This window comes from Salvelinus fontinalis, chromosome 4 (assembly GCF_029448725.1).
Source record: "Salvelinus fontinalis isolate EN_2023a chromosome 4, ASM2944872v1, whole genome shotgun sequence".
Taxonomy (NCBI): domain Eukaryota; kingdom Metazoa; phylum Chordata; class Actinopteri; order Salmoniformes; family Salmonidae; genus Salvelinus; species Salvelinus fontinalis.
In genome coordinates, this window is record NC_074668.1 from 53,690,034 (window position 1) to 53,717,623 (window position 27,590).

At 41.6% G+C, this 27,590-nt stretch overlaps 2 protein-coding genes across 2 annotated transcripts; one reads left to right on the forward strand and one right to left on the reverse strand.

The window, feature by feature from the left end:
• Positions 1-273: 273 nt before the first annotated feature.
• Positions 274-4,718, forward strand: LOC129854003 (uncharacterized). The gene is made up of 2 exons (XM_055920590.1): positions 274-651; positions 979-4,718. Exon 2 carries the CDS (start codon positions 1,058-1,060, stop codon positions 2,504-2,506), a length of 1,449 nt encoding a protein of 482 aa, XP_055776565.1. The 5' UTR covers positions 274-651; positions 979-1,057; the 3' UTR covers positions 2,507-4,718.
• LOC129852891 (NLR family CARD domain-containing protein 3-like) lies at positions 2,714-25,873 on the reverse strand. Its single transcript, XM_055918500.1, has 3 exons — positions 25,739-25,873; positions 24,125-25,353; positions 2,714-2,767 (listed from the first exon to the last, which is right to left on the reverse strand). Exons 1-3 carry the CDS (start codon positions 25,773-25,775, stop codon positions 2,714-2,716), a joined length of 1,320 nt encoding a protein of 439 aa, XP_055774475.1. The 5' UTR covers positions 25,776-25,873.
• Between the last annotated feature and the right edge of the window lie 1,717 nt (positions 25,874-27,590).

Sequence of the window (27,590 nt, forward strand, 5' to 3'; positions counted from 1 at the left end):
ACTTTCGACGACCGAATGATCATTCCAGACTCTGTTTCTATTGAGAGATAAAAGGTAAGACGACGATTGTTATGTGTATTCATATAGTTGATGATATTGTTATGTGTATTCATATAGTTGATGATATTGTTATGTGTATTCATATAGTTGATGCTATTGTTATGTGTATTCATATAGTTGATGCTATTGTTATGTGTATTCATATAGTTGATGCAATTGTTATGTGTATTCATATAGTTGATGATATTGTTATGTGTATTCATATAGTTGATGATATTGTTATGTGTATTCATATAGATGATAATATTGTTATGTGTATTGTGAGCAGACCAAGTTCATTGAGGTTGCTCTAAAGCAGAACGGTGGAATAAACGAGTCAGGAACAGGTTTTCTTTAGTTCTCTATTGAGGTATTTCTTTCTTCTTAATCACTCTAACACAATCAAGGATTATCTCCCAAGGAAAACACACATATTCTTCTTCTTCACAAGAACAAGGTACATAAGGAGAGTATCATTAAACTGTCACACAAATCACGGGTGTGTCCCCACCTTAACGATCCGCCCATGGAGAGGTTCCTTCGGGTGGTGTTCCGGATCCATGGTGGCTATTCCCCAGAGGTTGTTTGTTCCCTTCATCTCCCTGTCGAAAGGTACGTTCTCTCCCTTGGAGAAGCAAACACTATTTTCTTTCTCTCCCCTCTGCCAGTTCCCTCCTCTCTCTTGTAGGGGAAAGAGAATAGCTCATTAGTACCGTCAGCTGTGCTTAACTGCCTCTGATCACCTTGACTCACATGCCGGGCTGGGCTACTGTCCGTGGGAGCAGCCTGCCCTCTGGTGGTCCTTCCACAGTAATCATATAGTTGATGCTATTGTTATGTGTAGTCATATAGTTGATGATATTGTTATGTCTATTCATATAGTTGATGATATTGTTATGTGTATTCATATAGTTGATGATATTGTTATGTGTATGAAAGACTTCAGGAGAAATAGTTGGAAGGACCCCCGTGGAGAGGCCAGTACCAGGTTCTTCTGACCACCCCCATTGTGGTAAGGATGCTGAGGGAGAAAGCTGGACACACCTGTCGCACTGCAGACGAGTTCCTGATCCAGAAGAAGATGGGCACTCGCCAGTTCCGGTGGTGCAGTGTGGCCCTCCTCTGCGTTAGCACAGGAGTGCTAATAACAACAGTAGGTTGTCCTCTTGTGGGAAAACTGACAGAGGGTGAGATGAGTTCCGAGCCTAAGGGGCCATCACCGTCCCAGAGTAGTGGCCCAGAAGTAAATGGTAATGACAGAATGAGTCCTGAGCCAAAGGAACCAACGCAGGCCTGTAGCAGTGGCCCAGAAGTAGATGGTAATAACAGATGGAGTCCTGGGCCAAAAGGACCAACGCAGGCCTGTAGTAGTGGCCCAGAAGTAGATGGTAATGACAAAAGGAGTCCTGAGCAAAAGGGACCAATGCAGACCTGTAGTAATGGCCTAGAAGTAGATGGTCATCGTAGAAGGACAGCCCTGCTGGAACCTCACAAACATGAGGACAATTTGTTCTTATCTAGAGCAGAAATGGTTGCCAACCTGCCCTCCAAAGAAAAGGAATGTTGGGTGTGTGGGATGGGTCCGGTTAAGGTAGGGGCAGGCTTGCCCCTTATAGGAGTCCCAATAGGGGTGAACTTTACTATAGCATTGGCAGGAAAAATACCTTTTTATACTATGACCAACAATGTTAAGGTATATAATCAACCCAATGTATCCTATTACTTGAGGCCTGGTAATGTCTCAATCCCGCCCATTTCAGTGGCTGGGGTGATGACTGCCCCTTGGTGTATTAGAGGATATGGAGATCACGATTTGGGTGAACTGAAATGTAATTGTACTATGAATCTTAATGGATCAAATGCTTGCAATTTAACAGTAATACAGGAGAATGGTCAGGCAGATAAGGAACCATTTAAAATGTGGGTTGACAAACATAGCACAACTCTGAGAGGAGCCCCAAATGGCACATATTGGCTGTGTGGTAAGATGGCTTACAATAGCCTGCCCTCGAACTGGGGAGGTACTTGTACTGTTGGGTTTGTGGTGACAGCTATGAGAACCGTTCCAAATAATGAGAGGGATCTGATGGCTCTGTTTAAAGACTACAAACTTCCTGGAATGAGGAGAGATAAGAGGTCTCTAGCTGACGCTCAGGCACCTGCCTCCAGGTTCTTTGCTGTGTTTTTCTCTGGGTATGGAGTTGTATGTGCCCTAGACCAAATTCATGACATCACTAGACACATAGAAAACATTGGCAATGCAAGTAGAAATTCCCTGGAACAATTGAATGGGGAACTAAAAAAATTGCTTAAGTTAGCGCTGCAAAACAGAGAGGCTCTTGACTATCTTCTGGCAGGTCAAGGGGGCACTTGTGCAATCATTGGGGATGAATGTTGTATTTTTGTTCTCCCAGATCACTCTTCTAATGTGACTGATCTTGCAGAATACATTGCCACTGCGGCTTAGAAAAATTCCCCCAAACCAGAGTGGATGATTGCAACTTGGTTGGAATCCCTGTTTGGAAGTTGTAGCGGTGGCTGGACTGCAGCGTGCAGCGTTTTTTGCTTTGTTTTCTTGATTATTATGAACTATATGTTATTATTATTATAAGGCTGTGCCTCCTAATAGTAAAGGTTAATAAGATCTCAGCAGCTGTCATGTTTAATGCTCCTTTCAGAGGACGATGGGACTGATGAGCTGCGGACTCTGGATGAGCTTCCATTTCCCCTGTAGAGAAGGATGATGAGTCATGATTGAAGGTTGTTTTCCTTTAACAAGGTTAGAAGGTAATGTCATTTCCCCTTGTAGAGAAGGATGATGAGTCATGACTGAAGGTTGTTTTCCTTTAACAAGGTTAGAAGGCAATGTCATTGAAAAGACAGCACCAACTTTATGAAGGGGTTTCCACATACTTTTGACCATGTAGCGTACAGTGGTTTGTTCTTTAAAAGTTGCAGCGTACTGCAGCACAGCTTCTATGACATGTCATTTAAATGTCAGCCACTGTTACCATTAATGCTAGTTAGTGCTAGTTTGACCACCAGAGGGTGTCTTTGAGAATCATTCGATAGCCTTCAATCGTGTCTGTACTAGAGAGATCAAAACCTTTTTTTGTAAGAACATAGTATATATCTTCCCAGCTCTGCAGATTCTGCTGTGAGGAGGCAGAGTCATTAGACCATTTATTTTGGTATTGTCCGCATGTAGCTCGTTTTTGGTCACAGGTCCAGGAATGGTTGAAGAATTGCAACATTTGCGTAGAACTAACGCTACAGATAGCAATACTGGGGGATTTGAAAAGCCATAGTCAATCAATCAATAATATAATAATTATTTTAGCAAAAATGTTTATTTTTAATTTACAATCCGTGGAAGCTATGAGAATAGGAAGATTCAAATCTTTTGTGAAGCATCACAGCACAGTTGAAAAATATATGGCAAATAAAAATCCGAAATGGATGATGTTGGAAGATAGATGGGAAAGGTTGAGTGGAGCTGAAGGGTGGGACTAATAACAAGATAAACAATGTAGGGCATACGGGATCTGTGAAATGTGTATAGGTGCGGAGCTATTGTGAAATAGCACAGTTACAAGTGGAAATCAAACTGGATGGACAACAGAAATAGAGGAAGGACTAAGAACAAACAAGAGAGAACTATTATAAAGTAGACTGTGTCTGTAAAATGTGTATAAGATGTATAAATTGAAGGTAAAAACAGAAATGTTTATCAGTTTACTCCAATTGGGGGATCGGTGGTAGGGTTTGCGGGGAATAATAATAAAGGTATACTCTTTAAAAAAGTATGTATGTCTATGTAGGTATGTGTATGTATATATGTGTATATGTATGCATACGTGAATGGATATATATATTTACCCCCAAAAATATGGGGGATTGGAAATGATGCAGACAATTACATTGGAAGCAACATTCTTTCCGCAATATTAAGCTGATCCACCCCCAGAAAAAAAAAAAGAAAAAAAAAAAAGAACATAGTATATGGGACTGATTTTAAGTAATTTTGCTTGATTAATTTGCTTAATATTATGCTGTTTCTATTCCAATAAAAATGCAAAATGTTAAGATGGAATGGAAAAGATGGCGCTGTACAACACCCTAATTGTATAATTGTAGTCTAACCAATACCCAAACAGAGATTCAATAAAAATAAAAATCTCATTGATTTATCAAGACCAGTCCATATGCTTGTCTCAGAGCAGTGAAACGATGCTAAAATAGTTGACTACAGCGGGTAGACTATTGCTTCAAATGCTATTGCTTCTATCTTCAATATGCTCTTTAAATAAATAAGATCTACACCACTTTTAACAGCACATTACTCAACACTAGTGAGACTCATGTCACCTACGGTAGGCCTACAGTATATCAGAAAATATTTTTGTTCAATGACGTGTCAATAATTACATAAGAGTCTCCCGGTGGCGGCCGGCACAGGTATAAAACCTGCATCTGTAGCAACGTATTTTACACTGTGATGTAGTGTCTTAGACTGCTGCACCACTCGGGAGGCCCCATCCAATCAGGAGGCCCCATCCACAAAGTATCTAAATACAGAGAGGTGTTGGTAAAGGTATATTGTCCTGCTAACAGCCCATAATGGGCTATTATAATACTGTACATGGTGTCCAGGTCAGGATAACCAAAACATTTCTTTATTAATAAAGACTAATCAGAAAAAATGTTGGTACTTATTTATTTTGATCCAAAGCCATGAATGAGGTGCTGGGGCTGTATGACTGTCCCATCAACTTGATAATATTTAACGGTATTTTGGAGATGATTTCATTTTCAAAAAAAGAATATCATGGAATATAATTGAACATTTTCGTTTCTCCATGCTTGTCTCAGAGCAGAGTGAAATGGTGCTGAAATAGACGTCCACAGCGGGTTGGCTATATACCACCCTCATGGAGTCTGTTTCTGACCGTTTGAGCAGACACATGCACATTTGTGGCCTGCTGGAGGTCATTTTGCAGGCCTCTGGCAGTGCACCTCCTTGCACAAAGGCGGAGGTAGCGGTCCTGCTGCTGGGTTGTTGCCCTCCTACGGCCTCCTCCACGTCTCCTGATGTACTGGCCTGTCTCCTGGTAGCGCCTCCATGCTCTGGACACTACGCTGACAGACACAACAAACCTTTTTGCCACAGCTCGCATTGATGTGCCATCCTGGATGAACTGCACTACCTGAGCCACTTGTGTGGGTTGTAGACTCCGTCTCATGCTACCACTAGAGTGAAAGCACCGCCAGCATTCAAAAGTGACCAAAACTTCAGCCAGGAAGCATAGGAACTGAGAAGTGGTCTGTGGTCACCACCTGTAGAACCATTCCTTTTTTGGGGGTGTCTTACTAATTGCCTATAATTTCCACCTTTTGTCTATTCCATTTGCACAACAGCATGTGAAATTTATTGTCAATCAGTGTTGCTTCCTAAGTGGACAGTTTGATTTCACCGAAGTGTGATTGACTTGGAGTTACATTGTGTTGTTTAACCTGTCTAGGATCAGCGTGGCGCTAGCGGCACCCCCCCCCCCCCCCCACTGAAAAACCAGTGCCGCGAAATTCAAAAAAAATATTTTTTTTAAATATTTAACTTTCACACATTAAAGTCCAATACAGCTAATGAAAGACACAGATCTTGTGAATCCAGTCAACATGTCCGATTTTTAAAATGTTTTACAGGGAAGACACAATATGTAAAGATGTACATCTATTACCTAAAAACACATTAGCATAATCCACCATCTTTTATTTGTCCACCAACACCAGTAGCCATCACCAATTCGGCTAAACTAAGATATTTATAGCCCCTAACCAACAAAAAAACTCATTAGATGACAGTCTGATAACATATTTATGGTATGGGATAGGTTTTGTTAGAAAAAAGTGCATATTTCAGGTAGATGGCATAGGTTACAATTGCACCCACCGTCACAAATGGAATAGAAAAACTACTTAGAGCAACGTGTTTACCTACTTACTAATCATCAAACATTTCGTAAAAATACACAGCATACACGAATCGAAAGACACAGATCCTGTGAATACAGACAATATTTCAGATTTTCTAAGTGTCTTACAGCGAAAACACAATAAATCGTTATATTAGCATAGCACATAGCACATAGCAGCCCAGCATTGATTCTAGCCAAAGTGAGCGATAAAAGTCAACATCGCCAAAAGATATTAATTTTTTCACTAACCTTCTCAGAATTCTTCCGATGACACTCCTGTAACATCATATTACACATTCCATATAGAGTTTGATCGCAAATGTTTATATTTAGCCACCAAAATCATGGTTAGACAATGTGAAATGTAGACAAGCTGGTCAGAAAAAGTCCTTGCGCCACTTAGACAGTGATCTACTCTTATACATAAATACTCATAAACGTGACTAAAAAATATAGGGTGGACAGGGATTGATAGACAATTTAATTCTTAATACAATTGCGGAATAACATTTTTTAATTTATCCTTACTTTTCAATACAGTTTGCGCCAAGCGAAGCTACGTCAAAAAACATGGCGTCCTAAGCCACTAAAATGTTTCGACAGAAACACGATTTATCATAATAAAAATGTCCTACCTTGAGCTGTTCTTCCATCAGTATCTTGGGCAAAGGATCCTTTCTTGGGAGCAATCGTCTTTTGGTGGAAAGCTGTCCTCTTGCCATGTGGAAATGCCAACTGCGTTCGGGATGAACTGAAAAGCGTGCCCAACTATTCACATCGTTGCAAAAATAAATGTCCCAAAATCGCACTAAACGGATATAAATTGCTATAAAACGCTTTAAATTAACTACCTTATGATGTTTTTAACTCCTATAACGAGTGAAAAGATGACCGGAGAAATATAACAGGCTAAACTAACGCTTGGAACAGGAGCGGGTCGGTGTCCAGCACGCGCGTTACGCACCAAGGAAAGACTTGCTAGCTACAGGGTTTTTTGATTTATAGGGCCTGTGAACGCGCAATCGACCCCATTGGAATCGTCATCACGTAAAGGCATCCAGGGGAAGACGTAAGAAGTGTCCGTATAGTCATAGCAATATCAGTGCCGTTTTAACTGACTTCAGAACAGTGGCCAACATTTCTGAAATCTGAATCCATGTCAGGGAAATTGCTGTAGAATGGGCTCTGTTCCACTTAGAGACAAAATTTCAACTCCTATAGAAACTATAGACTGTTTTCTATCCAATAATAATAATAATATGCATATTGTACGATCAAGGATTTTGTGGGAAGCCGTTTCAAAAATTACCCAATTAGCATAAATAGTCTAAACAGCGCCCCCATCCCCAACAGGTTAAGTGTTCCCTTTATTTTTTTGAGCAGTGTATAATGATATTTTGGAGATTATTTAGTTGTCAAAAAAATGAAAGTGAGCGATTGTAATCTGAATGAAGGCCAAAATAATATTTATAAAGGCCAAAATATGTATTTCTGTTTTTAGACGGAGAGAAGAACATCCCTGACAGCCAAAACCTCCCCTGACCCGGATGACGCTTGATACAGTCAACCTAACTAAGAAATACATTTGACGATAGAATTGTCCCCTACCCTCCTTCTCGACAAATCTATTGTTCTGCTAATAGCCATAATGGCACTGTACTGGTATTTTCCAGTAAGCAACAATTTCTTTACCTTCATTAGACAACGTTGTTCCAATATTTCTGTAATTCAGTGATATTTATTCCCATAGTAATTCGTTATGGATCCATAACTACATAAACATCTGCATTTTGAAAGAGTATTTTTATCATTATTTTATTACGTAAAGCATAAAGATGCTGATGAAGAAATACAGTACTGTACAGCTTTATATGACATTTTGCGGTTGCATGCGGTCGCCCACACGCACTTTTAACATTTGGATAATTAAGCATTTAAAGTATTTTGAATATAGAAGCCGCCTGCATTTGTTTATTATGTCACAAACATGACGCTGGAGAGACGAAGCAGGTACGGGGAGTAACATTTAATAAATAACGGACATGGAACGAGACATAAACAGCGTTAGCAAACAGAAAACAATCAATGCAGAAGCGGGGAACAGAGCTGGGGAACTGACACATATAGGGGAGGAAATGAACAGGTGATAAGAGAGTCCAGGTGAGTCCAATAACGCTGATGCGCGTGACGAGGAAAGGCAGGTGTACGTGATGGATGGCAGGAGTGAGTGATGCAAGGCATTCTGGCGCCCTCAAGCGCCAGGGGGAGGGGAAGAGCGGGAGCAGACGTGACAGTACCCCCCCTCTAGGGGCGCCACCCGGCGTCCCACCTGGGCGAACCGGCCGAGACATGGGCGCTGGGCAAGCCGGTTGAGGCGTGGAAGCCCGACGAACCGGCAGGAGCGTGAGAGCCTGGCGAGCCGGCCGAGGCATGGGAGCCTGACGATCCGGCTGAGTCAAGACGCCTGTCGATCCCGCTGAGGAAACCCGATGATCCGGTGGAGTGTGACGTGGGATGGGAAGCCACCGAGCAAACCGAGGCAATGAAACCTCTCGAGCCAGCCAGGGCATGAAAGCTCGACGGGCTGGCTTAGGCACCCCCGGTTACATCGGCGGCAGAATCCACCCCCGACGTCACCGACAAAACAAAAAACAAACAAACAAAAAACTCCTGGACCGGCTGGGCAGACACGAACTGACGATCCAGCTGAGGCCCGACGTGGGATGTGCGCCATCCGAGCCAACCGGGGCAAGGAAACCTCTCGAGCCTGCTAGGGCGTGGAAGCCCGACGAGCAGGTTAGGCACCCCCGGTTCCAAAGGTGGTGACCCAGAGCCGATGCCACTATACCAACCAGAACGCCAGTACTCCCCGATGCTTCGTGTGATGGCTTCTGCATTCTGTCACAAACATGACGCTGGAGAGACGAAGCAGGTACGGGGAGTATCATTTAACAAATAACGGACATGGAACGAGACATAAACAGCGTTAGAAAACAGAAAACAATCAATGCAGAAGCGGGGAACAGAGCTGGGGAACTGACACATATAGGGGAGGAAATGAACAGGTGATAAGAGAGTCCAGGTGAGTCCAATAACGCTGATGCGCGTGACGAGGAAAGGCAGGTGTACGTGATGGATGGCAGGAGTGAGTGATGCAAGGCATTCTGGCGCCCTCAAGCGCCAGGGGGAGGGGAAGAGCGGGAGCAGACGTGACATATTAGGCTACTGTCTGACAAGTAAACGTAGCCTACAGTTCACACTATAGTAAACATGCCAAAACCGCTGGCTCTGGACCAATGCATCAGCTGTTGCCTGTATTTCCAGCGAGACTATTCAAGCCATCGACTCACTGATGAACGAAGATGATGAGCGATCGGCAAAGGCCATCTGTAATCTGCTGGCTTCATGGCACATCAACATTGCTCTAATCACAGTCAGAAGATAGTTGAAGAAACTGGAGTGGACTTATGGAAAGGCTCGGTGAGACATGTTACATATATATGTATATAAACTGGAGTGGACTTATGGAAATGCTCGGTAAGACATGTTACATATATATGTATATAAACTGGAGTGTACTTATGGAAATGCTCGGTAAGACATGTTACATATATATGTATATAAACTGGAGTGGACTTATGGAAAGGCAGGGTAAAACACGTTACATACTGTATGTGTGTATATAAAAGAAGCAGACTCCCAATCCAAAGGAGAAGTGTTCAATTGTAGTGCCAGAAAGTTTTTGTTGTATTTTTTAAAGCTTTTCCAAACAAGAATGCTAATATTAACCATTTGTAATTAATGCCTAAACGCTAACTTTAACGCTAATCTTAACCATTCGGAATTAACGGCTAAAATTACATTTTAGTTTCACGTCTGCCGAGTTTGACTGACAGCTAAAATATGGTAACACCTGGTGTAAAACATCAAGCCGTGGTGTAATTCTGCTACTGCAGTTACACCACCTGGTGTTATTAAAACATCAAGCCATGGTGTAATTCTGCTACTGCAGTTACACCACAGGGTGTTATTAAAACGTCAAGCCATGGTGTAATTCTGCTACTGCAGTTACACCACCTGGTGTTATTAAAACATCAAGCCATGGGGTAATTCTGCTACTGTCACGATCGTGTGGAGGATTGACGGACCAAAACGCAGCTTTAGGAAAATAAGCCATCTCCTTTTTATTAATGAAGAAGGCAAACGAAACAAAAACACTTAAACACTAAACAAAACAAGAAAACGATCGTGAAGCTAAACAACGATGTGCACACACTGGCTACAATCCAAAGGAGAAGTGTTCAATTGTAGTGCCAGAAAGTTTTTGTTGTATTTTTTAAAGCTTTTCCAAACAAGAATGCTAATATTAACCATTTGTAATTAATGCCTAAACGCTAACTTTAACGCTAATCTTAACCATTCGGAATTAACGGCTAAAATTACATTTTAGTTTCACGTCTGCCGAGTTTGACTGACAGCTAAAATATGGTAACACCTGGTGTAAAACATCAAGCCGTGGTGTAATTCTGCTACTGCAGTTACACCACCTGGTGTTATTAAAACATCAAGCCATGGTGTAATTCTGCTACTGCAGTTACACCACAGGGTGTTATTAAAACGTCAAGCCATGGTGTAATTCTGCTACTGCAGTTACACCACCTGGTGTTATTAAAACATCAAGCCATGGGGTAATTCTGCTACTGTCACGATCGTGTGGAGGATTGACGGACCAAAACGCAGCTTTAGGAAAATAAGCCATCTCCTTTTTATTAATGAAGAAGGCAAACGAAACAAAAACACTTAAACACTAAACAAAACAAGAAAACGATCGTGAAGCTAAACAACGATGTGCACACACTGGCTACAAACGTATCACATAGACAACTACTCACAACCAATGAAAGCCTATGGCTACCCTAAATAAGGCTCCCAATCAGAGACAACCGAAATCAGCTGTCTCTAATTGGGAACTCATTCAGGTAACCATAGACTCTCCTAGATAACTAAACATACATAGACAACGCTAGACACCTGAACTCAACACAAACCCATATACTACACCCAATAACCCCTTTACCATAGAAACACCCAAAACCAACAAAACATAAACATTCCCCATGTCACACCCTGACCTAACTAAAATAATAAAGAAAACAAAGAATACTAAGGCCAGGGCGTGACATAACCCCCCCCTTAAGGTGCGAACTCCGGGCGCACCATTACACAGTCTAGGGGAGGGTCTGGGTGGGCTTCCATCCACGGTGGCGGCTCCGGCTCTGGTTGTGGTCCCCACGTCACCACAGTCCCTAACCACCTCCTTAGCTTCCTCCAAATGACCCCCCTCCACATTAACCCCATTGCATTAAGGGGCAGTTCCGGACTAAGGGGCAGCTCCGGACTAAGGGGCAGTACCAGGGTAAGGGGCAGTACCAGGGTAAGGGGCAGTACCAGGGTAAGGGGCAGCACCAGGGTAAGGGGCAGCACCAGGATAAGGGGCAGCTCCGGACTGAGGGACTGCAGCTCCGGACTGAGGGACTGCAGCTCCGGACTGAGGGACTGCAGCTCCGGACTGAGGGACTGCAGCTCCGGACTGAGGGACGGCCCATGGCTGGCAGATAGATCTGGCTGCTCATGGCTGGCTGACGGATCTGGCTGCTCATGGCTGGCTGACGGATCTGGCTGCTCATGGCTGGCTGACGGATCTGGCTGCTCATGGCTGGCTGACGGATCTGGCTGCTCATGGCTGGCTGACGGATCTGGCTGCTCATGGCTGGCTGACGGATCTGGCTGCTCATGGCTGGCTGACGGATCTGGCTGCTCATGGCTGGCTGACGGATCTGGCTGCTCATGGCTGGCTGACGGATCTGGCTGCTCATGGCTGGCTGACGGATCTGGCTGCTCATGGCTGGCTGACGGATCTGGCTGCTCATGGCTGGCTGACGGATCTGGCTGCTCATGGCTAGCTGACGGATCTGGCTGCTCATGGCTAACTGACGGATCTGGCTGCTCATGTCTGGCTGACGGATCTGGCTGCTCATGGCTGGCTGACTGATCTGGCTGCTCATGGCTGGCTGACTGATCTGGCAGATCCTGTCTGATTGGCGGCTCTGGTAGATCCTGTCTGTTTGGCGGCTCTGGCAGATCCTGTCTGTTTGGCGGCTCTGGCAGATCCTGTCTGGTTGGCGGCTCTGGCAGATCCTGTCTGACGGACGGCTCTAGCGGCGCCTGTCTGGCTGGCGGCTCTAGCGGCTCCTGTCTGGCGGACGGCTCAGTAGGCTCATGGCAGACGGGCGGCTTTGCAGGCTCATGGCAGACGGGCGGCTTTGCAGGCTCATGGCAGACGGATGGCTCAGATCGCGCTGGGGAGACGGATGGCTCAGATGGCGCTGGGGAGACGGATGGCTCAGATGGCGCTGGGGAGACGGATGGCTCAGATGGCGCTTGGCAGACGGGCAGTTCAGGCATCGCTGTGCAGACGGCAGACTCCTGCCGGCTGAGGCGCACTGTAGGCCTGGTGCGTGGTGCCGGGACTGGTGGCACCGGGCTGGGAACACGCATCTCAGGGCTAGTGCGGGGAGCAGCAACAGGACGCACAGGACTCTGGGGACACACAGGAGGCTTGGTGCGTGGTTTAGGCACTGGTGGTAAAGGGCTGGAGACACGCACCATATAGCTAGTGCGTGGAGGAGGCACTGGTAGTACTGGGTTGGGGCGGGGAGGTGGCGCCGGAAATACCGGACCGTGCAGGCGTACTGGCTCCCTTGAACGCCGAGCCTGCCCAACCTTACCTGGTTGTATGCTCCCCGTCGCCTGACCAGTGCGGGGAGGTGGAATAACCCGCACCGGCCTATGTAGGCGAACCGGGGACACCATGCGTAAGGCTGGTGCCATGTACGCCGGCCCGAGGAGACGCACTGGTGACCAGATGCGTTGGGCCGGCTTCATGACATACGGCTCAACGCTCAGTCTAGCCCGGCCGATACGTGGAGCTGAAATGTACCGAACCGGGCTATGCACGCGTACAGGAGACACCGTGCGCTCTACTGCGTAACACGGTGTCTGCCCGTACTCTCGCTCTCCACGGTAAGTACAGGGAGTAGGCGCAGGTTTCCTACCTGACTTCGCCACACTCCCTTTAAGGCCCCCCCCAAGAAATTTTTGGGTTGTACTCACGGGCTTCCAGCCTTGTCTCCGTGCTGCCTCCTCATATCGCCTCCTCTCGGCTTTAGTTGCCTCCAGCTCTTCACGAGGAAGGCGATATTCTCCCGGTTGTGCCCACGGCCCCTTACCATCCAGTATCTCCTCCCATGTCCACGAATCCTGTGTAGGTGGGTCCTGTTGCCGCTTTCCATGCCGCTTGGTCCTGTAATGGTGAGTAGTTCTGTCACGACCGTGTGGAGGATTGACGGACCAAAACGCAGCTTTAGGAAAATAAGCCATCTCCTTTTTATTAATGAAGAAGGCAAACGAAACAAAAACACTTAAACACTAAACAAAACAAGAAAACGATCGTGAAGCTAAACAACGATGTGCACACACTGGCTACAAACGTATCACATAGACAACTACTCACAACCAATGAAAGCCTATGGCTACCCTAAATAAGGCTCCCAATCAGAGACAACCGAAATCAGCTGTCTCTAATTGGGAACTCATTCAGGTAACCATAGACTCTCCTAGATAACTAAACATACATAGACAACGCTAGACACCTGAACTCAACACAAACCCATATACTACACCCAATAACCCCTTTACCATAGAAACACCCAAAACCAACAAAACACAAACATTCCCCATGTCACACCCTGACCTAACTAAAATAATAAAGAAAACAAAGAATACTAAGGCCAGGGCGTGACAGCTACTGCAGTTACACCACCTGGTGGAATTAAAACATCAAGTCATGGTGTAATTCTACTACTGCAGTTACACCACCTGGTGTTATTAAAACATCAAGCCATGGGGTAATTCTGCTACTGCAGTTACACCACCTGGTGTTATGAAAACATCAAGCCATGGTGTAATTCTAGTACTGCAGTTACACCACAGGGTGTTATTAAAACATCAAGTCATGGTGTAATTCTGCTACTGCAGTTACACCACAGGGTGTAATTAAAAGATCAAGCTATGGTGTAATTCTGCTACTGCAGTTACACCGCAGGGTGTAATTAAAACATCAAGCCATGGGGTAATTCTTCTACAGCAGTTACACCACAGGGTGTTATTAAAACATCAAGCCATGGTGTAATTCTTCTACTGCAGTTACACCACAGGTTGCGTTATATTTGGAGATTGGATTGTTATTGTTACAACAACTTATAAGAAAAACAAAGACACATTTTATATGTTAAAACCATGTTGGAAAACAATGAAAGCATAATTTTTTGTTGTTGCCATATAAAACTTGGGAGAGTCCAAGGACAATTGTAGAGGGTCAAACCAAATGTGGTCAAGTGGAGGGGTATTTTTTTTACTTCTTATGGCCGGGGGCAGTATTGAGTAGCTTGGATGAATAAGGTGCCCAGAGGTGCCCAGAGTAAACGGCCTGCTCCTCAGTCCCAGTTGCTAATATATGCATATTATTAGTAGTATTGGATAGAAAACACTCTGAAGTTTCTAAAACTGTTTGAATGATGTCTGTGAGTATAACAGAACTCATATGGCAGGCAAAAACCTGAGAAAAAATCCAAACAGGAAGTGGGAAATCTGAGGTTGGTCGATTTTCAACTCATCCCCTATCGAATACACAGTGGGATATTGGTTATGTTGCACTTCCTAAGGCTTCCACTAGATGTCAACAGTCTTTAGAAACTGTTTTGACGCTTCTACTGTGAAGAGGGGCTGAATAAGAGAGTAATGAGTCAGGTGTCTGGCAGAGTGCCAAGGGCTGGTCAAGCGCATTTCACATGAGAGGGAGCTGCGTTCCATTGCTAATCTGAAGACAAAGGAATTCTCCGGTTGAAACATTATTGAACATTTATGATAAAAACATCCTAAAGATTGATTCTAAACTTAGTTTGATATTTTTCTACGACCTGTAATATAACTTTTTGAACTTTTCGTCCGACGTTCTGCTGGACCTGCACGTGCGTTTGGATTTGCTTTTCAAACGCCCTAACAAAAGAAGCTATTTGGACATAAATGATGGACATTATCGAACAAATCAAACATTTATTGTGGACCTGGGATTCCTGGGAGTGCATTCTAATGAAGATCATCAAAGGTAAGTGCATATTTATAATGCTATTTTGACTAATGTTGACTCCACAATATGGAGGATATCGTTTTGGCTTCTTTGTTGTCTGAGCGCTGTACTCAGATTATTGCATGGTTTGCTTTTTCCGTAAAGTTTTTTTGAAATCTGACACAGCGGTTGCATTAAGGAGAAGTTTATGTAAAGTTCCATGTATAATAGTCGTATCTTTATAAATGTTTATTATGAGTATTTCTGTAATTTGATGTGGCTCTAAGCTAAATCACAGCATGTTTTAGAACTACTGAATATAACACACCAATGTAAAATGAGATTTTTTTATATAAATATGCACTCTTATCAAACAAAACCTACATGTATTGTGTAATATGAAGTCCTATGAGTGTCATCTGATGAAGATCATCAAAGGTTAGTGATTCATTTTATCTCTATTTGTGCTTTTTGTGACTCCTCTCTTTGGCTGGAAAAATGGCTGTGTTTTTTCTGTGGCTTGGTGGTGACCTATCATAATCATTTGTGGTGCTTCGTGTAAAGCGTTTTTGAAATCAGACACTGTGGCTGAATTAACGATAATTGTATCTTTAAAACGGTGTAAAATACTTGTATGGTTGAGGAATTTTTTAATTATAAGATTTTTGTTGTTTTGAATTTGAAGCACTGCACTTTCACTGGCTGTTGTCATATCGATCCCGTTAGCGGGATCTCAGCCCAGTGGGGAATTTATCCTATGTCACAGAGAAGAAGCAGAACAATTCACTGAGTTACTGGAGACAAGCTGGAACATGTAGTACTCTTAAACCAGCTATAATGTTTACATACCCTACATTACTCAACTCATATGTTAAACCTGTTGAGGACAGAGGGCGCTGTTTTCACTTTTGGGGAAAATCGTGCCCAATTTAAACGGCCTCGTACTCAATTCTTGCTCGTACAATATGCATATTATTATTACTATTGGATGGAAAACACTCTCTAGTTTCTAAAACCGTCTGAATTATATCTGTGAGTAAAACAGAACTGAACAGCAATTTTCCTATGAGGATGTGAGAATGCTGAAATCTGCTGGCTGTTCTGAGATCTGTTTATAAATCTGCCTGTCTTCTATTGGTTGAGATGCACTGCATACGTCTTCCCCTGGGTGTCAGCGAATAGTGAGAATTGAAATGGAGTTGCTAGGCAGAACTGAGAGGTTATAAATGGGCTGGCAACGTAGGGTCCTTCCTTTGTCCTCTTCGCCCTGACGCAGAAAGGAGCTCTGGCTGTCGTTCTAGTTCGCTCCGGTTATAGGCCTTAGATATATCCGACTCTGTTTTTATTCGATATAGGTGTTAAAGACATCATAATGTTGTTATATTAAACCGAGTTATATCAGTTTATATCGGTATATTGCGATTTTCTGATATTTATTTGTACTAGGTTTTAGTGAGTCGGACACGTCTTTGCCACATGGCTAATGTTTACTGCTAATTCGAACGTTGAAGAGGACAATCTACAGCCAAGCAACGATTATTTTGGACAAAGGACACCTTGCCCAAGATTCTGATGGGAGTTCATCAAAAAGTAAGAAGTATTTGGGATGTTAATTCGTTGTTCTGTTGAAAAATGTAGAACTCATATTCTGCCATGAATCTAGGTGCGGTCTCGCTTTAACGCACGCTGTATGTTGTAGTAACGTTAATTTAAAAAAATATAACACAGCGATTGCATTAAGAACTAATGTATCTTTCATTTGCTGTCCAACCTGTATTTTTTAGTCAAGTTTATGATTAGTTATCGATTAGATTAGGTGCCTCTCCCAAGATTTCTCCCGACATATTGTTGGCAGCCTGGCTACTTTTCTCATTGTATAACCACGATTTGTGCCGCTAAATATGCACATTTTCGAACAAACTCTATATGTATTGTGTAATATGATGTTATAGGACTGTCATCTGATGAAGTTTTGAGAAGGTTAGTCAAAAATGTAATATCTTTTGCTGGTTTATTCGCTATCGCTAACGTGCATGAATCAATGCTGCTGTGTGGTTGGCTATTTTAGTAAGCTAATATAATGATATATTGTGTTTGCTGTAAAACACTTTAAAAATCTGAAATTGTCTGGATTCACAAGATCTTTGTCTTTCATTTGCTGTACGCTGTGTATTTTTCAGAAATGTTTTATGATGAGTATTTAGGTAATACACGATGGTCTCTGTAGTTATTCTAGTTGCTTTGGTGAGAGTTGTGATGGTGGCTGCAATGGTAAACTATGATTTATACCTGAAATATGCACATTCTTCTAACAAAACATATGCTATACAATAAATATGTTATCAGACTGTCATCTGATGAAGTTGTTTCTTGGTTAGTGGCTATTTATATCTTTATTTGGTCGAAATTGTGATACCTACCTATGCAGGAAAAAAATGGTGGGAAAAAAAAGTTGTGTATTTTGCTATCGTAGTTAGCTAATAGAAATACATATTGTGTCTTCCCTGTAAAACATTTTAAAAATCAGAAATGATGGCTGGATTCACAAGATGTGTATCTTTCATCTGGTGTCTTGGACTTGTGATTTAAAGATATTTAGATGCTAGTATTTACTTGTGACGCTATGCTAGGCTATGCTAGTCAGCTTTTTTACTGATGGGGGTGCTCCCGGATCCGGGATTGTGATGAAGTAGAAGATAACCTGATGTTATAGGACTGTCATCTGATGAAGCTTATCAAGGTTAGTCAAAAATGATATATCTTTTGCTGGTTTGTTACGATCGCTAACTTTTGCTGCTGGTAAATGGCTTGTGTTTCTGGCTATTGTGGTAAGCTAATATAATGCTATATTGTGTTTTCGCTGTAAAACACTTAAGAAATCGGAAATATTGGCTGGAATCACAAGATGCCTGTCTTTCATTTGCTGTACACCATGTATTTTAAGAAATGTTTTATGATGAGTATTTAGGTATTTGACGTTGGTGTCTAATTACTCTGGCTGCTTCGGTGCTATTTGGTAGCTGCAATGTAAAACTGATTTATAGCTCAAATATGCACATTTTTCGAACAAAACATAGATTTATTGAATAACATGTTATAAGACTGTCAACTGATGAAGTTGTTTCTTGGTTAGTTTGGTTGGTTCTTGGTTAGTTAGGTTGGTTTTGTGCATGCTACCTGTGCTGTGAAAAATGTCTGTCCTTTTTTGTATTTGGTGGTGAGCTAACATAAATATACGTGGCGTTTTCGCTGTAAAACATAAAAAAAAATTGGACATGTTGGCTGGATTCACAAGATGTTTATCTTTCATATGCTGTATTGGACTTGTTAATGTGCGAAAGTTAACTAGCCTGATAAGTCAAACATGTCTGATATGAACATTGACATAAACCCTCTACATACTTGAGTTTCTCCAGTCTGCAGTGTGGATCTTCCAGTCCAGCAGAGAGCAGTCTGACTCCTGAATCTCCTGGGTGATTGTAGCTCAGGTCCAGCTCTCTCAGGTGAGTGGGATTTGACCTCAGAGCAGAGACCAGAGAAGCACAGCCTTCCTCTGTGACTAGACAGCCTTACAGCCTGCAAAGAGTCAAATCATATTAAAATCACACTGCTATTCTTTGGTGGTGAAGATAGTGACAGTATATATATATTTTTTGAACATTTTCAAATATGGCAGGTTTCAGGACACTGATATATCTATTCATAAATGAATGTATCATTATTAGAAATGACAAATTATCAATGAACTGCTTGAAGAGAGAAAAATGTATGGTACAAATATTTGAGTTGACTGATGTCATGACGTGGCCCTCTTTGGGTATAGCGAGTGTCTTCCCCCTCTCTCCTCTCCTACACCCAGGTTCTGTTATCTCAGGTCATAAATTCCTGGAGGAGACTCTCCCCCCCTGGCCAGGCAGTGTGAGACAGAGAGAGAGAGTTTCACAGTAGAACAAAGGAACTTCTTCTACATCACAGAACTTGAGAACTGAACAACATGTTTTTGAGAATATGTAAACGGTCGGTGGAGAAGCCAGTGTGAGAGCTAAACTCATGACTATGATTTCATTTCCTTTATTAGCATCATCTAGGCTGTCCACTTTGAAGAGCAGAGACAGAATGGCTTTATAAGGAATGGAACATATAGGACCAGGGCCCTGCTACCATTATAACCTATACATACAGAGGGAGACTACCATTATAACCTATACATATAGAGGGAGACTACCATTATAACCTATACATATAGAGGGAGACTACCATTATAACCTATACATATAGAGGGAGACTACCATTATAACCTATACATATACAGGGAGACTACCATTATAACCTATACATATAGAGGGAGACTATAAAAGGAATGGAACATATAGAACCAGGGCCCTGCTACCATTATAACCTATACAGCTGTCAGATGTGGTCGTTAACAAGCAAGAACTGAGATGGAAAGATAATAATGGAGAAAGGAAGTTATTTACCTATAGAGGGAGGGGACTCTATACGTTATGCAACGACAGAATACTATAAAGGAAGAACTCTGTAATATGAGAATTTAGTCTTTTTTAGTCCGAGGGGCTCGGCTCTGTTACATATGTAATTGACTCTTTCCATGGATGGGCTCAGCTTTGCCACTTTGTATTAAAGTCTATTTTGAATTCACAAGTTCTAGTAAGAGTGTTATATTTCTGAGTCAATATTCCACCACTACAACCCGGTCTGTTTTGTTTCATGTTTGTGACCTCATGAAAGACAATAGATCCACATTACCATAACTCTGTTTATACAGGTGCCTCCGTTATGAGGCTTGCGTCTAATTATTGTATAAAATGAATGAGCAATGATTAAACTATTTGTGAAATGATGTAAGGGGATGTTAACCTTTTTAATGAAAGAGAATTGTGTTCCCTTTTTAAGTTTAACTAAGTCATTGGCCCTCCCCCATGAGCACAGACATGATCTGGTTCATGGGACAGCCCTTTTCTACTGTTACGAATAAAAACCCCAGCAGGAGAAATCCTCTTCAGACCATGCATACCTCGGTCAGCTGAGGGGACAAAGGTTTGAGTAGAGACCACAGAAACCTCAGTATAAGCTAAGGTTGCAATGGTTTTTGAATTCTTAACCAAACCACGTGGAGCATTGGCTACACGGGTGGAAATGGTAAAACTCTGAGACTATCGATCCCGACAGAATAAGAGCAAATCTTAGATACTAATTACTAGTCTGCAGCTAGAAATGATGTACCATTGGATGCGAAGACCGACAACCACCGAAACATCTATTCTTTAATAACATTTCTGAATGGTACTCTGAAGTATCCATTCTAACCACGAAAGACCTCAGGAAAGCAGAGAGAGAGATGTGCGGATGTACTTTCCAACAGGAAGATGGACGATTCCAACAGAGATCACCACGACACACTGAGCGTATATAAATATATATTGATTACAAATATTGCCGAATGAGTGAGCGGTCATGTGCAAAAGATTAGAATTTCAATGAATATTATTATCAACTGTGTAGAGACTCTTTTGTAACTCCCGCCCTTTTCAGTCCACATCCACTTCCCTTTGTCCACCAAGCCGTCATATCGGCAAAGCCCACTAGCGAACCTCCTCTATCCTTTCCTTGTAACCATATCTGCTGTTTGTTTGTTTATGCATTTCTGTGATTATTTAGTTAGTTAGTAAGTAAACGATTAAGCCAATTGGTGTATGGATGATTCATAATAAAGGCTGGGTTCGTGCAGATAACCAACAATTTACGACGTTTAAAATGAGACTAACTTGAGGTAAAGAATAATTCATTAATAAGAAGACTAATTGATCAGATATTAAAATATCTGAAGAGTTATATTAGGAAAATTATAACTTTGTAATCTGAAGATTTTCCTTGGTGTCCCGACTTCCTAGTTAATTACATTTACATGATTAGTTTAATCACGTAATAATAATTACGGAGAATTTATTTGATAAAATAACAGTCTTCACTTTAATAATGCCGAAGACACGACACTGACCAGACCAGTTTAAAAAGCAGTATCAGTCAAGACAGACTGTGAGGTGTCAGATTTAGATTGTATTGAGTATACAGTCCACACCATATCTATGTCTAACATGTTTCTAAACACTACTAAATTAATCCTGATGATGCCATGATTAAGAAAAATCATGAATAAATCATGAATAATAATGAGTGAGAAAGTTACAGAGGCTACAACAAAACATGCTAACCTCTCACCATTACCAATAACAGAGGCTACAACAAAACATGCTAACCTCTCACCATGATCAATAACAGAGGCTACAACAAAACATACTAACCTCTCACCATTACCATTAACAGAGGCTACAACAAAACATGCTAACCTCTCACCATTACCAATAACAGGGGCTACAACAAAACATGCTAACCTCTCACCATTACCAATAACAGAGGCTACAACAAAACATGCTAACCTCTCACAATTACCAATAACAGAGGCTACAACAAAACATGCTAACCTCTCACTATTAACAACAACCAAGGCTACAACAAAACATGCTAACCTCTCACCATTACCAATAACAGAGGCTACAACAAAACATACTAACCTCTCACCATTACCAATAACAGAGGGGGTTTGATCTTTGTGCCTCTGTAACTTTCTCATTCTTCATCATTCACGATTCATTCATGTTTATTCATAATCATGGTAGCATCCACATGAATGTAGAAATGTCCAGAAACATCTTCTATTCTTACTGATGTAATAAATACCATTTAAAATAACACAAGCATATTGCTATTACGTTGTTATAACTATCTTCTTTCAAAACAGGGTTTCTCACAAACTCATAAGCAGATACTGAGACCCACACACACCCAAGGACAGAGGGCTGGCACAGACCTTTCATAAACACTGATAAGGCCGGAAAGGCCTTGATCAAAAGGGTGCTTGGGTCTGCATTTCACGAGATAATGAGACACACACACACCCAAGGACAGAGGGCTGACGTAAACCTTTCATAAACACTGATTAAAACAGGAACATCTACGCACACACAAAATCTCCTGTTTTAGCTGAACATTTTACAGAGACACACAGATATGTCAAAATAGGAACATCTACACACACACCAAATCTCCTGTTTTAGCTGAACATTTGGAAACACAGAACTTTTGCTGCAAGACTCAGAAGGATGACGCCCAGCTCATCAGGACCAATCTGAGAAGACAACAACCTGTCCAGAACCAACCAGAGGACCAGAACTTCCAGACTCAACCTACTTTCTGTGCTGTATAAAATGTCTATGCACTCTGTTATCTGGGCTTTTTCTGCTGGTTCCTTATGAGCTAAATGAACGAGTCCGTATACGCTTGTACCAGATATCTTTACTGTTAAATTAAACTGTCGCTTGTCATACAATTTACCACCTTGTCTGAATCGATCCTTGACCGGCTCACCCTTCTCCATATCCCATTATCAACACTGACAATACAAGTGAAGTGACTCCAAAATGACAGGACATTATTCACCATTCAGTTTCTATTAGGAAAAACATCATCCAAATCACAACCAAAACAAACTGCAAATGAATTCAACAAGTTTGTAGAATCACAAGCTTGATGTATTCACTGCAGGCATGGAATATGGCACCAAATACTAAACTTATGACTTCTTTAATACAATACAAGTGAATTTGTCCAAATAATTAAGACTTTTTCAAATGGGAGAACTACATGCATAAAGTGTTTTCATTTCTAAATGGTAAAACAGATATAAATGAATAAGCTGACATTCTGTACTGTTGCCTAATATGAAACATTCTATCTCAAATCCAAAATGCTGGAGCATAGCGCCACATTTAAAACTGTAAGCTTCACTGTCCAAACACATATGGTGTGGACTATGTGTGTCTGGTAAACACATGTGGATCTGGTGAACAATTATCACTTGTTGACCAACTACAGGAATACTGACCTCAGAGTCTTCAGTTTACAGTGGGGATTCCCCAGTCCAGCAGAGAGCAGCTTCACTCCTGAATCCTTCAGGTCATTGTTACTCAGATCCACCTCTCTCATTTGTGAGGGGTTTGACCTCAGAGCTGAGACCAGAGAAGCACAGCCTTCCTCTGTGACTCCACAGCCTGACAGCCTGTAAGGAGTAAAATCATGACTTCACAAACACACTGTTAATTTAACACCAGTAGTGTAGAAGGACAATCGCAAATGAATTTGGTTTATTCTTCAAAACAACATATAAATTCATCTTCCATCTCCTAGAATTGTATGGTCATATTGTTATACTAATGTGAAAATCAATGCATTTATTCAATATGTTTATTCAACATAATATTATATACATATTATAATAGATGTTTTTCTCTAAACGTAATATTTTTTAATTATGATTAGTTCTTATATGTCATTTTATTTACTCACAGAACAGCTCTGGAGGCTTTGACCACTGGCAGCAGCCTCAGAAGACCTTCCTCTGATCTGGCGTATTTCTTCAGGTCAAACACATTCAGCTCCTTTTCTGAAGTCAGCAACACAAATACCAGAGCTGACCACTGTGCAGGTGAGAGGTTGGGTTTTGAGAGACTTCCTGATCTCAGGTAGCTTTGGATCTCCTCCACTAGAGAATGGTCATTCAGTTCATTCAGACAGTGGACCAGATTGATGCACCTCTCTGGAGAGGGATTCTCCCCGATCTTCTCCTGGATGTACTTGACTGTTTCTTCATGGGTCTGTGAGCTGCTTCTTGACTGTGTCAGTAGACCTCGTAAGTGCTTCTGATTGGACTCCAGTGAGAGGCCCAGAAGGAAGCGGAGGAAGAGGTCCAGGTTTCCACAGCACTCTTGTAGAAAGTAAGTTCAGTAACTTGAGAATCTCATGGCCGAACCGCATTGTTGTTGATGAATGAGAGGAACACATATACAGCAGCCAGAAACTCCTGAATCCTCAGATGAACAAAGCAGTATACCTTGTCCTGGTACAGCCCACATTCCTCTTTAAAGAGCTGTGTGCACAATCCTGAGTACACTGAGGCTTCATTGACATCAATGCCAGCCTCTGTCAGGTCTTCTTCATAGAATATCAGATTGCCATTCACAAGCTGTTGAAAAGCCAGTTTTCCCAGTGACAGAATGCTCTCTTTATTCCAGTGTGGACCTGTCTCTTCTTTCCCAAGATACTTTTCATTCTTCTGTTTGGTATGAAACACCACAAGGTGTGTGTACATCTCATTCAGAGTCTTGGGCATCTCTTCTCTCTTATGTTTCAGCATGTGTTCAAGGACTGTTGCAGAAATCCAACAGAAGACTGGAATGTGGCACATGATGTGGAGGCTCCTTGATGTCTTTATGTGTGAGATGATTCTGCGGGCCAGGTCCTCATCACTGAATCTCTTCCAGAAGTACTCCTTCTGTGGGTCATTGAACCCTCGTACCTCTGTCACCTGGTCAACACACCGTGAAGGGATCTTACTGGCTGCTGCAGGTCGGGAAGTTATCCAGAGGAGAGCAGAGGGAAGCAGATTTCCCTTGATGAGATTTGTCAGCAGAACATCCACTGAGGTTGACTCTGTGACGTCCCAACAGATCTTGTTCTTCTGGAAGTCTAGGGGCAGTCGGCACTCATCCAGACCATCATAGATGAACAGAACTTTGTACTTGTCGTATTTGGATATTCTTGATTGTTTGGTTTCCATTGAGAAGTGATTGAGGAGTTCAATCAAAGTGAGATTTTCACCTTTCATCAAATTCAGCTGCCAAAAAGGGAATGAAAATACAAATTGAACATCCTGATTTGCTTTTCCTTCAGCCCAGTCCAGAATGAACTTCTGCACAGAGACTGTTTTTCCAATGCCAGCGACTCCCTTTGTCAGCACAGTTCTGATAAGTTTGTCTTGTCCAGTTAAAGGTGTGAAGATGTCGTTACATTTGATTGCAGTCTCTGGTCTTGCTTGTTTCCTAGTTGTTGTCTCAATCTGTCTCAGCTCATGTTCATTATTGACCTCTCCTGTTCCACCCTCTGTGATGTAGTGCTCTGTGTAGATCTTATTGAGAAGTGTTGGGTTTCTTTGTTTAGCGATTCCCTCAAATAAACATTGAAACTTCTTCTTTAGATTAGATTTAAGTTCACGTTGGTAAATCACAGCAAGCTCATCTGAATGAAGAAATAACACAGAGGATATTAATATTACGTCTGTTTTAATGCCTACAGTATTGTAGGAAAGTTATAAAGTTTTAAATTATAATAATTTATTCTCTTAACTGAATGTATAAATGTGTAAATGTTTTCATAATGCATTACAGATTGGTGTGACTGATTTATATTATTTTTGGTATTATTGATGGTATTATTAATTTTGTCTCTCTCTCTGTCTAAATTAATCACCACAACACATCCCTGCTGCTACTTGATTAGGTCACTGGGTGTTGTGTTAAGGCTGCTACAATATCATTTAGTTACAGAGCTACTTTAGCTGTACTTTTGCTAAATCTTTTAAATATTATAAAACAGCGTTCAACATGAGGCAGACAGATATTACTTTTCTCCAGTGTGTCAGCAAGCTCCTTCTGGTTCATTTTCCTCAGGACGTGCAGTGTGATCTTCAGAGCCCCCTCTCTGGCACTGCTCTCCTACTTCTCATCTTCAGCATCCACCACTTCCTTATCCTTCTTCTGACTCTCAAAGCCTTCTGTGAGTTCTGGACTGAGAATCTTCTTGAACATCTTCAGCTCGTTCTTCACAAATGTCATAATATTCTCTTCAATCATCTGAAATAAATAAAGCAAATAAGTTAAGCAAGAGAATGAATGCTTTCTCGTTAACACCCTTAATTAATGATTGACAGTTTAGAACTTTACTTGAGGTAAACAAAAACAAATTTACATAACAGGACAACATACACTGAATATGGAGGCCAGGTCTGTTTGATGACTCTGGAAAGACTGACCACTGAGAATCTCTGACTCTGATCTCTCCTGTTGGTTTCTGTGGACACACACACACACACACACACACACACACACACACACACACACACACACACACACACACACACACACACACACACACACACACACACACACACACACACACAGGGAGGGTATGTTGTGTTTGTTTAATATTGTTTTAGGACTATGAGAATGGACAAAATGATTAGCCTATGGATTATGAAAACAACAAAAAGAAATGGGAAAATGGGAGAGGAGAAATTACTAGTGACAGTGTTGTTTAACTCACTGACCATGAACTATGAGTTCTTCTTACCTTTGTTCAGTAGAAAAGTCTCCCTCTCTAAAGAATATAGGACGATCCATAGACCAGTCACTCTTCATGGACACACAGCTGGGTACAGGGGAGGCTGGTCTCTTCCGCTTGATTGGTCTTCAATACAACAGAGACAAACAGTACATCTCTCATCTACTCTGAGCTCAGATGGGAAACATGAGAAGAGTTTCATTTCAAAACGCTATATATCCATTTTCAGGAGTGTTCGTCAATTAGCTTTTATTGTTTAAAGAAATTATGAAAGAGATGTGTTTTTTTTCACAATCTAATCATGACATGTATTTGTTTAACTCTATCACTCGATGGTTTCATTTCAGAGACAAATAATCATGTTTTTTTGCAAAATGCTATATATCTCCCTCACTCTCAGAGAAATCAGTAGTACTGCTAGGTTTTACACAGTCAAATGTGACCGACCGGCTCGATTCGGTCTTATGTAGCAACATTTGAAATTATGTTTTTTACATTGGATAAAAGTAGAGACTCAGAGCTAGAAAATGGTATATCATACACCTCAGTTGAGGAACAATGGGAAAGTAATTCTGCTTTGAAAGATGATAAACTTGTAACCTCACTTTTGAGAAAATTGTCGTGGAATGTTTTGATATTTACTGGAGAGCTCTTCTTTGTCTACAGGGCTGTTACTTTGGCAGATAATTTCACCCATCTAAATAAATATATGTTGATATATAATTAACTAAATGTACGATGTTTTTGGTTTAAGTCAGTTTAATTGTTTGTTATTCAATAAATGGGTATTTTATGGTGTAAGTGGTAAAATGAACTAGAACATTTTATATTTTGCAATTCTGAGTAATTACTAATTTAGTAAGGAATTACACATCATTCAGTATTACTGCAGTTGCTACATAATTTCAATAGATGGCAGCATAAGACCACAAATGACATTTCAGAAGTTCTCCCTGGATACACCACCACTCCCCCTCACAGGAAAACTCCTGTGTGCTTCTTTCTGTCCCTTTCCACACTGCTAACGCAAGAGGAAGGACTGAAAAAGCATTTAACACATTACTGTGAAGTAATATAATGATGATTCATGTTTATTATCACCTGTTTTTATGCTAATGTTTGAAATGATACTTCAT